At 42.5% G+C, this 12718-nt stretch overlaps 1 protein-coding gene across 6 annotated transcripts in view; it reads right to left on the bottom strand.

The window, feature by feature from the left end:
• Fbh1 (F-box DNA helicase 1) overlaps positions 1–12718 on the bottom strand; it is a 38081-nt gene that overhangs the window by 24762 nt on the left and 601 nt on the right. For 3 of the 6 annotated variants that reach the window (XM_063276239.1, NM_001106119.1, XM_039095534.2), the window contains exon 2: positions 1946–2101. In XM_063276239.1, the coding sequence (XP_063132309.1) occupies positions 1946–2101 (156 nt within the window). Of the gene's footprint in view, positions 1–1945; positions 2102–3011; positions 3053–8386; positions 8527–12718 lie in introns of those variants that run through there. The other 3 variants (XM_039095537.2, XM_039095536.2, XM_063276238.1) reach the window with 3 other exon arrangements.

Below are 12718 nucleotides of genomic sequence, written 5' to 3'. Positions count from 1 at the left end.
TGGGTCACGTGGCCATATAAATAGCTAGTGTAAAATAATCAGTCATATTCAGCAAGAGACAACTGCCGTGTAGTGGTCAACACTCTAGCCTGTAAGCACAGGTATGTATAAGGTCAGACGCTGCACACCGGACACCGGAGTGGGCAGACAGACAAGAAATGGCGGCTCATATTCACATAGCAGACACAATGCAGCTCCTACAATGGGCTTGGTCCACAACAGCAATGCTCAGTTTGCATGAGCAGAAAGAAACATGCTCTATCTGGTCCAGAAGGACCTATTCTGCATCTGACCCTGCATATAAGTTTATTTTACTTTTATTTCCTATGGTGAATCTGTCGTTTTTAAAACAAAGAGCTGAAATTTTCTCACTTTATTTGCATAATCCCTTCTCTTCTTCATATGAACTTCATCAGCATTTTCTAAGGACATTTACTTTTTTTTTTCTTTTCTTTCTTTTGGAGCTGGGGACCGAACCCAGGACCTTGCGCTTGCTAGGCAAGTGCTCTACCACTGAGCTAAATCCCCAACCCCGGACATTTAGTTTTAAGAAGACTATGAAATGACACTCCCTGACCTCACCACCTTGAGGACAGGGCCCAAACAACAGTGATCTCAAACATCACTGTAGGATTTTCTTAAGAAAGTATCAATATACAACAATGTGTACAGTTCCTTTCTAAATGGTAAAGCCAAATCCTTGCTTTGAAAAGAAAGAGTGGCAGAAACCAGAATTAGCCGTTAGATGAATTAATGAACATGAAAATAATGTCACACTGGGGAGAAGAAATAGCAACTATGATTGCTTCCAGGGCAATTTAAGAGACCAGAGTTTGGATAGTTCCTAGATACCAAAGCCAGACCAGTCATACCACAGTGAAAACAGTGCAACAGAGGCCTGAGGAACTAAGAAGGCAGGTGAGAGGCTGGCTTATCCACAAGACAAGCTAAGCACCAGAGTTTGTAATTAATCTGAAACGGCCTCACAGAATGGTTACGTCAGTCCCCAAATTGAGAAATATGGATTAAACTAGATTGGATTAGGAAATTAGGTGTACTAAGAGGAAAAGGACCATCTAAAATATGTATTTACACAAGAAATTTGTCTGACATAAAGAGGGATGACAAGAAAAAAAAATCAAACTGCTAGAAGCCGACTTTCATGTATTAATGATATCAAAATTGAAGAAATTAATAACCTGTATTTAATCATTACACATTGTATACTATAAAATTATCACACAAAACTCCATTAATAAGGACAAATACTGTGTGCCAGTCAATTCTTTACAGTAACAGGGAAACATTGTAATAGGCTCTGAGAAATAGCTGTGACAAGATCGAAGATCGCCATGTTGAAGAATATTAGCTCAATAATACATATTTTGTTGGAGAACGAAAGCCTGGATATGGAGAAGGTTAACTGAGACAGTCTAGGCATCAGGGAGTGAGGGGCACAACTGGTGAGGCACTGGGAAAAGCCCAGACTTGTAATCACAGACACTCTGGAGGCTGAGGCAGGAGGATCACAAGTTTACGGCCTGCCTCAGAAACTTCGTGAAGAGCACCATTTCAGTATGGCACAAAGAACCAGGGTGCAATTCACAGTATTCAGTACAACCACCAGAAGAGGAACACTGCAGGACGGGACATTTTAAAGGGAAATAATGACCCTGTGGATCTCCTGAGAAACTAGAAAATCATGACACCTGTAGCCTGGATGACGGCCTCCGTGTCTTTTATTACTTCATAATTAGCTCTGCTGATGACAGGCTTGCTTGAGCTCTAACATTAGAGAAAGAATTTCAATGGAAAACATACAAATAATGAATACAAGTGCCAACAGGGCAGGAAAAAATCAAGCCGTGACATTTGCAAACACTTTTATGAAACCAGAAGACATTCAAAGGCACACTAACCACAGATTTTGAAACAGAAGCCGTACCCCTATTCCGTCCTTTTGTTCTGGCTCTAGGATAGAGACCATGGTTAGGGTCTCTGTTTGTCCATCTCTGACTGAAGGGCTGAGTCGCAGCCAAATGACTCCGGGCCAGTTGCTGGCAGTCGACCACTGTAAGATGCTTCCGCTTAAACCGTCTCACTGTTTTGTAGGGAGAAGAAATGGGAGTGCGTTAGTTCTTCCCAAACACAGAGGTAGCCAGTGAACTATACTCAAATTACAGAAAATACCAAGGACTGAATTGAAGATCACCACAACCACCGTTCTTTCCCCTGTGAAATGACTGCGTTAGTCCAATGTCTAAGCATATCTTTCAGAATTTAAGAACATTTATGGCTGCCATCTCTTGAACATACCCAGTTGCTGAGCTTGTCTAATACTTAGGAGAATTTCTGTTGTTGTTGGGTATTTTTGGTTTGGGTGTTTTGAAAGTTTCTCTGTGTAGCTCTGGCTGTCCTAGAACTCACTCTGTAGACTAGGCTAGCCTCAAACTCACAGAAATCCATCTGCCTCTGCCTCCTGAGTGCTGGAATTTAAGGTGTGTGCCACTACACCCCAGCTACATAGGAGAGTTTAAAGCAGCCCTCCCAGGTGACATTTTAAGATCCAAAAATGACTTTTTCTTTTATTTACCTATTCAAAATATTTAAATTTATACTTTATAAAAGCTTTGACCATGAAATAATCAAAAGAAGTTGTCCAGACTGTAAAGACAAACACTGCACACTGGCTGTCATATGTGGATCCTGGATTTGAACCTTCAGATTTATGTCTCTAATTTAGAGTCTGTACAAGTCAGGAAACTAGAAATGGCCCAAGAGAGGGAACAGGGAAGAGACCTTAAGGGGTAAAGGAATGTGATACAAAAGAATTCACCACTAATTAATGGCGGTTAATCACCAGTAAGAAAATCACCATTAATCAATGGATAACAGACTTAGAACTTTCCAGCCTTCATTCAAGCCACGTTTACACAATAATCAGAAAATTAAGAGCTGGCTATAACTTCACTCTAGGAATAAAAATTTTCTGTATGGAGAGAGAACCTTACCAATGCTGCCTTGGCTGGCCTCAGCTCAGACATCCTCCTGTCTGCCAAAATGAAAATTTGTACAGTTTACTTTCTATCAATGGAATGATTTAACTACTTCTTTTATATCACAACTTTTAAAAAAAGGCAGGCCTGAGGATCTGAGTTCAGATCCCCAGAACCCACGTTAAGGGAGGTAGGATGGAGCACAGCAGCTTAGGTCTGTGGTCCCAATCTGAGGACGCTAAGACAGGAAGGTTCCTGGGGCTTGCTGGCCAGCCTGTCTATCCAATCAGCAAACTCTGGGTTCCATGAAGAATGTCCCACAGAGTATGGAGGAGAGTGAGGCGTGAGACACTGACATCAACCTCTGGTTTATGTGATTACATGTGTGCAACACACATGCATGCACACACACACACACACACACACACACACACACACACACACACACGCATGGCACTGAAATACAGGGCAGAGAGTGGTAAAGCACTTTGCCTAGCATGCACAAGTCATGATACCCCAGGTTCAGGAGAGGTATTAAAGCCCTGGGTTAGTATCAATACATGATACTGAGTATAATACAGACCATGCTTCCTATGACTATTTCTGCTCAGTACCCAGTTGAGAAATAACCCTTCCTACTTTTGGCTAATTCGTTGAAGTTTTAATATAAGTTTTTAAAACCTAAAATCCATGAACACTGTAACATTTCTAAAAATATTAATTCCATACACACTAATGTCCAGGAGGATGCTGGAGACCTTATGGCCATCTCAATTCAGAAGACGCAGCACTACTGTGTGAGGAACAACAGAATGTACAGAGCTCCAATGAAGGAAGCGCTGGGTAGCTCTGACTTAGGTCAGTCAATTTTATCTAAGATGTGTCATTGATTAATGAGAAAACACAAATGTTAAATCATATGCAGTTACCTACCTACTTCTCCATTTAGCAAAGCTTACTGAACTAAATAAAACACGGAAATATAAAGACAGGAAGTACGTGGCAGGCCAACTGCAGCCAATCCTGTGTTCCTAGGAATACCTTTAACCATAGCAGGCAGTAAATCTCAGTCACATACTTAGAATGGAAAAATCAAACACTTAATCCCCGCCCATTCTTGGGAACAAGAGGCTGGCGGGGTTTGATGAATTCAAAATCAACCTAGTCTACGTATGAGCCCAGGCTAGCCAGGGTTACATAGTGAAACCCTGTCTCAAAAAAACAAACAAAATCAAATCAAGTATCCTTTAAACTTCCAGTTTTATTAATACCCTCTGCTTTTGTTGAAACCTCTGCTCGCTAAACATGAAGCTGAATACGCCTATAAGAAAGAAAAGAAATGAATTTTTCTAGATTAAAAAAGTTGCTCCTGGCCCGCCCGAGCCCCTCGTGGGCTGCGGCCTTGTGGCATTAAGGACCGGAGGATTGGGCCATCAGAGCCGTGTGGGTCAACTCGACTTTCGTGGGTGACCCCAGAAAGCCCCTGTGGGAATCCCGGCGTCGCCCCGCCACCATCATCAAGACTAAAAGAAAACTTTCTGCCCAGATCCTGGCATAACTGTCCTCTTAGAGACTCCACCCAGCAGCTGACTGAAAGAGATGCAGAGACCCACCGCCAAACATTGGATGGAGCTCAAGGAGTCTTGTGGAAGAGTCAGGGAAGGATTGAGGGACCCAAAGAGGACAAGGACTCCACATGAAGACCAACAGAGTCAACTAACCTGTACCCTTGGAAGTTCCCAGAGACTGACTCACCAACCAAAGACCTAGACCCCGCACATATGTAGTAGATGTGCACCTTGATCTTCGTGTGGGTCCTCCAACAGCTGGAGCTCGGGCTGTCCCTGACTCTGTTATCTGTCCGTGGATCCTGGTCCCCTAATTGGGCTTGTCTGGATGTGCCTACTCCTGCAGAGACTTGACATGCCAAGGTAGAGTGACACCCAGGAAGGGGACTCCTCCCTCTCAGATGTGAAGAGGAGGAGCAGGGGGAAGGAATTATGGGAGGGAGGACTGGGAGAAGAGGAGATATTGAGATATAAAGTGAATAAATAAATTAATGAAAAAAAAGTTAGGCTGGGCGGTGGCGGCACACGCCTTTAATCCCAGCACTCCGGAGGCAGAGACAGGCAGATCCCTAAGAGTTCAAGGCCAGCCTGGTCTACAGAGTGAGATCCACCATAGCCAGGGCTGTTACATAGAGAAACCCTGTCTCAAAAACCAAAAAACAAACAACAAAAAAACCTTGAATTTTTCTATAAACTTGAGGATAACAATAAATGTAGATTCTGATTGTTATCTTAACAAATGAGACTTTACACAGGTGGGTAAAAAACCACTTGCCAAGCAGGCCTGACAAACCAAATTCTATTCCCATAACCCATGGTGGAAGAAGAGCTTGTCCTTTTACCTCAGTCTGCACTCTGAATATTCATGGCATGGCATGTACACATCCACATTTACACAAACATATACAATGAAATAACTTCTTTTTAAAATGAGACTTGATATTTTACCTCTCCTGTCAGACTCTTGCATATAATACACAAAGCCCAGCTCAAATTTTGGCAGCAAAAGGAATGATATGAGGGCCGTTCCCAAGTACAGACACATCTTCAGGGACAGTGCTGGCTTGTAACCTGCAAGGCAACTGACCGACCCTGAGGTCCAAACCAGGAGTCTCTCTGCTTAAGTCTCAATACATCTAAGTGCTTCAACACTGACATGCACAGAGACTGCCCAGAACTGACTGACGTGTCAGAGATCAGTTATCACTAGTCTAAAGATACGTCACACAAACTGGCCTGCACAGGATATACTTCTATGGATAATATCACCAAGTAGATAGGCAGTACTCAATTTATATAAATCTCGGATCTGGGTGCCAAATGCTTATCTGAAAGGAATAAGTTGAATAATAGAAAGCTTCTGAGAACCGGCGAAGAGAAACAACTAATTATCACACTCAGCTCTGTTTAGAATTCTGATGCCTACCAAATCTGCAACACAGTCTCTGATTTCTATGACTTAGGCAACAGAAAACAGGCCAATGGATTCCTCTACCTCTGTATACATGCATATCTAATAGCAACCTTGGGACATTTCGGTAAAGCATGGATGAATGACTTCATCCCAACCAACCAATTAACAATGCCCTAATTAAAAGAGAAAGCTAAGGCGCTGATAATGACTATAAACTGGACATATGTCCTAATCATATGCCTAGGAATCGAAACACATGTAAGTGTGCTTCAAGGTAAGCAGCTCATCTGTCCTTTCACTGCTGTGCCCTCTGCATGCAGCCCTGTGGCGGGAATATAGTGTATTGTAGGGGACTGAGTGCTTGTGTGGTCTCCAAACTCTTCTGTTGAGATCCTAACCCCTAATGTGATGCTACTAAGAATCAGACCTAACCAGGTGTAGTGGTGCCTGCAGCCCCTGCACTGGGGAGGCAAGGGCAGGAAGCCAGCCTTGGCCTCAAAGCCAGTTCACGTTTGTCTTAGGCTACATGAGACTCTCTCCAGGGAGAGGGAGGGGAAGAGGGAGAAGGAGAAAATGAGAGTACATCAGGGTGACTAGGTCATAAGGGTGGAGCCCATAAATGGGATTAAGATTTTAGGAAAGAAAATCCAGGGGTCTGAGGTACAACTTAGAAGTAAAAGTAAAAGAACTGTCTACCATGTGTAAAGCCTTGGGCTCAGTCTCCAAGCCACAAAAACAGACGCAAACAGCAATCCAGAGTGCTCCCCTGCCACTTCAGTCACAAGAGTGAAGACAGCCATCAGTGAACCAGGAAGCAATCCTTGACCAGACACCAGACAGGTGTTTTGATCTTGGACTTCCCAGCTTCCAGACGGTAAGAAATGTGTCATTTATAAACTAGCTAGTTTGTGGCCTTTGTTATGGAAACTAAATGGATTGACAGTGTATATCACTGCAAAGGCGAAGGATGGGCAAGAAGCTCCGCCCTGTGACCATGGCTGTCCTGTGACCAAGGCTGTCCTGCTGAGTTTTTATTTTCAAGCTGACACAAACAAGAGTCCCCTAGAACAGGCTCCAGAACTGGAAAACTACCTCTAGCAGACTGGCTTGTGGGCTCATCTGTGGGTCGTTTCTGATTGCTATAGATATGGAAGGACCCACAGCACTGTGAGTGTCCGTCTTCAGCATAAGAAAGGTAGCTGTCATTGAGCAGTCAACAAGCAGGCATTCCTCTAGTCTCTACTTCAGTTCCTGCCTCAAGCTCCTGCCCTGGCACTGATGGAAACCTCTGAAGTGTAAAGTGAAACAAGCCCTTTCCTTTGGACCATGGTTTATCACAGCAATGGTAAAACAACCACAACACTGCCCTAAGGCATCCCAGCCCACTCTGACCGACTTCCAAGTCCTCCAGTGGAGACCACACCTTTGTCAGCTTACCTTGGACCATAATCATTACAAAGCCTGTGCTACTGGTCACTGAACCCAGAGACTCCATCTCACTATCATCTACCCCAGTGCTTAGCACACGAAGCACTACAATGGCAGACATTTACTTAGCTGTTCTACAGAAATTCTTGACTCTAACTGCCAGCTGGGCTTCATTTGCCTTGACTCATTTTTACTTTTTATTAAAAATGAGGGTTCTGTGGCACAGGCTATTTATCATTCCTCCTCCTCAGCACAGCCCCTCTGCACTTCTAGGTTCTGCTGCAATCGGTCTCACTCCAGGCCTGCGCCCTTACCAATGCGGAGTCCATAGAAGGATGTGTATCTTGTGTGCTCCCATTTTCCCTACACCAAGTCAAACAGGCAGCTGATTCCCGTGGATGCTGATAGAACACTCTAGACCATGATGTGTTCTAAGGACACCCTGGGTAAGAATTCTCCTAGCAGCCTGAGTACTTAAGATTGCTGCTTTAAAAACAACCTCCTCCACCAAACATCCATGTGCACACACAAACACCCATGTGCACACACAAACACCCATGAGCTACCGCCACCCGGAACCTTTTTAGATTGTTATGCAATTTAAAAAAAATAAAGTTCTACCATTTGGTCCTTCTATGTTTGGAGTTATTGGTTATTACAATAAAGGTTATGCTAATGATTCAGGATTACTTGAAATTGACATCAAGTAATCTCTTTGTCCCTCTATATTAAATAGAATTCATGCTAAAAAATCCTCTAGAACTTAGAGTTTATAGACCTACATAGACAAGATGAAGACTAATTTCTTAGAACTCCTGGAGAAGCTGATTATTATTAAATAACTGTTCTTAGAAAACAAACAAACAAACAAACAAACAAAGCAAGCCAACTTCCTAGTACAAGGGTTCCTCACTGGAGAGAATACTGCTCCAAACCCCAAATTTAACTTTGCTAATTAGATAACGTGCCCCCGACCTCACCTGTAGCTTCCCTAAAAGCGCCAAACAATTCTCTGACAGATGGGCTTTGAAGACGCACAGGTAGACAGGTGAGGTACTGCGTGACAGTCCATTATTACTGTGACTCTGGTATTCGAAACGTCCAGTAACAGCCAGTGAGCCTGAGAGTCCAAATAAATATGGCCAACTGTGTTATCCCTCAATTCCAGAATTCTTTTTTTTTTTTTTTTTTTGGTTCTTTTTTTCGGAGCTGGGGACCGAACCCCGGGCCTTGCGCTTCCTAGGTAAGCGCTCTACCACTGAGCTAAATCCCCAGCCCCTCAATTCCAGAATTCTAAGGCTGCCACTCAAGCTGGGAAGTACTTAGTGGTGATCCAACACTCCTGAGACACTTGTAATGCTTTCATGAATGTCTACTAAAGTAGGCTTTATATAGATTATTGTCTTAATATTTGTTGTGTTATATTATTAAAAGCAATTATTTACATAATGACAACTTGTTTTCACTCTGAGGCTGTTTTCTGTAAGGTATGTAGGGAAGACAAGTGGAGGATGTATTTCTACCCAGCATCCTTTGTTTATGACCTCATAACTAACTGCTAATTAAGTGAAAAGCTGCACAGCTATGGGACTGCCTTCTACAGTTGGGCTGAGGTGGTTTCAGCTATCTCACAGCTCCTTAAGCTCCTTACAGCCCATGGCCTGCTTTAGTGTTTGCAGTGCCTTCTCTACGTTCTCGGTTCATCAGCAAAATATGGTTCAGTTAAACTGGGGCTTAGAAAAGACCTGCTTCAAGCCACAATGCAGCTCTTAAGCAATAGCACCAAGGGCTGGGAGGAAAGGTCAGTGGTTCGAGTCCTTGCTGCCCTAGGAGATGACTAGAATTCAGCTCCCAGCATCCATGTGTGGGCAGCTCCAGGGATCAATGATTCTTCTGCCCCTGTAGGCATTTGCACACTCTACATTCTGCTGTCCACATACATAAATTTCAACCTTTGTTTTATTTTTTTTAACTAATAATACCACAGAAGAACTTGGCTTGTCTGACTTTTTGGCCTAGTGTGTTTTTGACTCTAACATTCTCCCTTTCTAGGTCTAAAAAATTTTACAGGAGGTTGGCAAAAAAATCTCACATTAGTGGAACATAAAGATATATAACTAATCCCAGTACTCAGGGATTGTGGGCCAGCTTGGAGGCAAAACTTTACTAAAAACGAAACAAACACCCTTAAGTTGAATTTTTATATAATTTTAAAAACATTGTTCTATGTCACAACCAAAGACAGTTAATAACAAATATTCAGAAGCGCTTAACTGTAAAGAAATGTCACTATACAGTCTATTGTACACACTCAAAATGGGAAAAACTTTTAAATACTTTGCTCTATTTAACTCTAGAAAAACAAACAAACACCAGACACAGGAGTGGACACCCCGTTCTCATTCCTCTTTCTGTCATTCAGGATTCATGTAAACCTAGCAGCCACTTCCTGCTTCTCTAAGCCCAAAGGTCCACATCAGGTGGCCCAATCTTTGCTGTGAGGACTGGGGTGGGGGAAGGATGCTGGTGTATATGAATCGGGAGGCCAGGTCAAGCTCAGGTGTCAGTTCTCAGAATCTGTCCTATTTCTCTAGCTGAAACCCAGCGCTCACCTGATTCAGTTAGACTAGCTGGCCGGTAAACTCTGGTACCTGCCTTGTCTCCCAGCGCTGAGATTACAAGGCATGCAATCTCATGCCTTGCAGGGTTTTTTGCTTTTAATGGATCCAAGGCAGGTCCTCATACCTGACTGGCAAGCACTTGACCAACTGAGTCAGTTTTCTCAGCCCAGCGGCCTCAATCTCTTGCGGCCACCTCATGCCCTGAAACACTGGGTACTTCCTTAAGCTCAGCACCCATTTATTACTTCAAGGACAGAAGGGCTAGGCTGCTCATTCCGTGTGCCTCGTTAGGAACAGCAGAACACAAATCACTATATACTGTCCACAATGTATCTTTATGTATTTGAAAATTATATTTATTTCTATTTTCTATTATTTATCTATTCATTCCTCAACCTCTTCTTTTTTTCTACCATATCCCAGATTTACTATGAACTCCATGAGGGCTTTCCTTATGGTATCCTTGTTGCTAACGCTATTTTAGACATTGGAGAGCATACAAAAATAAGTAAGCCTGACCATAAGGCAGCTACCAAAACAAACACAAATTGCTAAACATACAGCAATCCAAGCGCTACATAAATATACACATAAGGGCCTACGGTAGTAAATATAATTAGGACTGTTAGAAGAATCTCCATAAAGAGATGAGCCTTAAATGATGAATGGGATTCAGTTAGGCACACACAAAAACAAAACAAAACAAAAAACAAACAAAAAAACCTATATGAATAAAAACCAAAGGAATGGCAAAATGTGTGACAGAAAAGTTTCATTTCTTCACAACAAAAAGCTAACTCATGGGCAATGAAAAAATAACAAGGCGGGAGAATGAACTTGGGCCAGAGACTACAAGGGTCCTCTTACATACTGCTAAAGACACTGGCCTTTATTGCACAGGCAACTCAGAATAACATGCTGTCTTTTAAAAGCAAGGCCATCACACAGCCAAGTTTAGACAGACATGGAGATTGCCAGCAAAACAAATCAGAAAGTCGTGGGACCAAGCTAGACAAGAACTGGAGAAGGCCTGAGAGCAAAAGTGGGGTAGTGAGGACACGTGAGCATCCACAAGGTGTGAAGACCAAAAGAAAAATGGAGGACAACTGACTCCGCTTGTGGACCATGAAGAGAGCCGACAGCATTAGCTATGTTAGAAAGCAAAGGAAGAAATGTCTGCTTTCATCACTTTTCAAACAGTGGAAGGCCTAAAGTCTCCATTTCAGGGTTTCTTCCTGTGGTTTTGATGTTTTGGTTGGTGGCTGGTCTGCCTTGCTTTGCTGAGGTATCGTCTTAAGCTAACTAAATGCTGGGCTGATCAAGTGTATGCCACCAAGTCCAGTGTATTTTGTTTTTAGAGGTTCTGTAGTATACCCAGTTAAAGCTCCAGGGAGTTCTGTGAAACCTAAGAAGAGTCTTCAAAGAGCATGTAAATGACAGCTCTGACAATGTAAGAGCTGGCTTTGGTGATAATTTGTAGAAGTTTTGTCAAATCCAGAACAGCACAGACAAAAGCTACATTTGTCTAAAAGTCAGCCTGGGAGGGGACAGAGAAATATAAGAAGAGTGTGTGTGTGTGTGTGTGTGTGTGTGTGTGTGTGTGTGTGTGTGTTAGAAACACATTTGAAATTAGAATTCAGGGCTGGAGAGATGGCTCAGTGGTTAGGAGCACTGACTGCTCTACCAAAGATCCTGAGTTCAAATCCCAGCAACCACATGGTAGCTCATAACCATCTGTAATGAGATCTGACACCCTCTTCTGGTGTGTCTGAAGACAGCTACAGTGTACTTACAGATAATAAGTAAATAAGTAAGCAAATAAAAAGATTAATCTTTAAAAAGGATTAAAAAAATAGAATTCAAATAGTTTTATGTATTCACAAATCAAGAAAACAGTTAAGGACTGATCCCTCAACAGCGACACCCAAGTACCAAAGATCCACGAAACACAACAAAAGTCAGATTGAAAAATCCCAATCCCAATGACAGTTACAAGGCAATTGAGGCAGTAAAGGCCTCAAACTCCGAGGACCTTCACTGAAGAAATAGTGAGAGAAGCAATAGCCCTATTCATAAATTTAAAACATAAATATCCATCCCTCTCCAGAAAAATCATTAGGGCTATAGGGTAGATTCACAGAAAATATATAGTTTCTCAAAGGGAAACACAGACCAAAGTAAATTCATAAAGCAGAGGAGAGGCAGAATCTTATTTGGAATACTAATTAAATAACCAACTTCATCCTCTTGTGAACCAGGATTCTCAGTTTTGTTTAAAGGACGGGAAACTTAAGAGATATAAAGTAAGAAAACGTGAAATCATTTCTAAGGGAGAAGTAGGTAGCCCAGACTAGCCTCGAACTCAAGACCCTCTTGCTTCAGTCTCTCGAACGTTGAGACATAAACCATACAAAGTAGCAAAAAGTTTGAAACTATCAGACGCCTCAACTTTCCAATACCTGGTTTAAAAAAAAAAAATCACTAACTTCATTAGGCCTCAATGTCCTCGCCTCTAAAACCTGAATGCTACCTATAGATCGTTTATGGAATAGACAATGTCAGGCGCTCAGTGAACCACAATACAGTGCCAAATGCAAAGAAATTGTTTTCAGCCTGGCAGTGGCGACTTCCATTTTACTCCCCAAACAGAAACACCGTCAGGTTAAATGCCTAGTTCTTCGAAAGGAAGCC

The sequence above is a fragment of the Rattus norvegicus genome, chromosome 17 (assembly GCF_036323735.1).
Source record: "Rattus norvegicus strain BN/NHsdMcwi chromosome 17, GRCr8, whole genome shotgun sequence".
Taxonomy (NCBI): domain Eukaryota; kingdom Metazoa; phylum Chordata; class Mammalia; order Rodentia; family Muridae; genus Rattus; species Rattus norvegicus.
The sequence above is the reverse complement of the archived record's forward strand: the minus strand, read 5'-3'. Positions and strand labels throughout refer to the sequence as shown.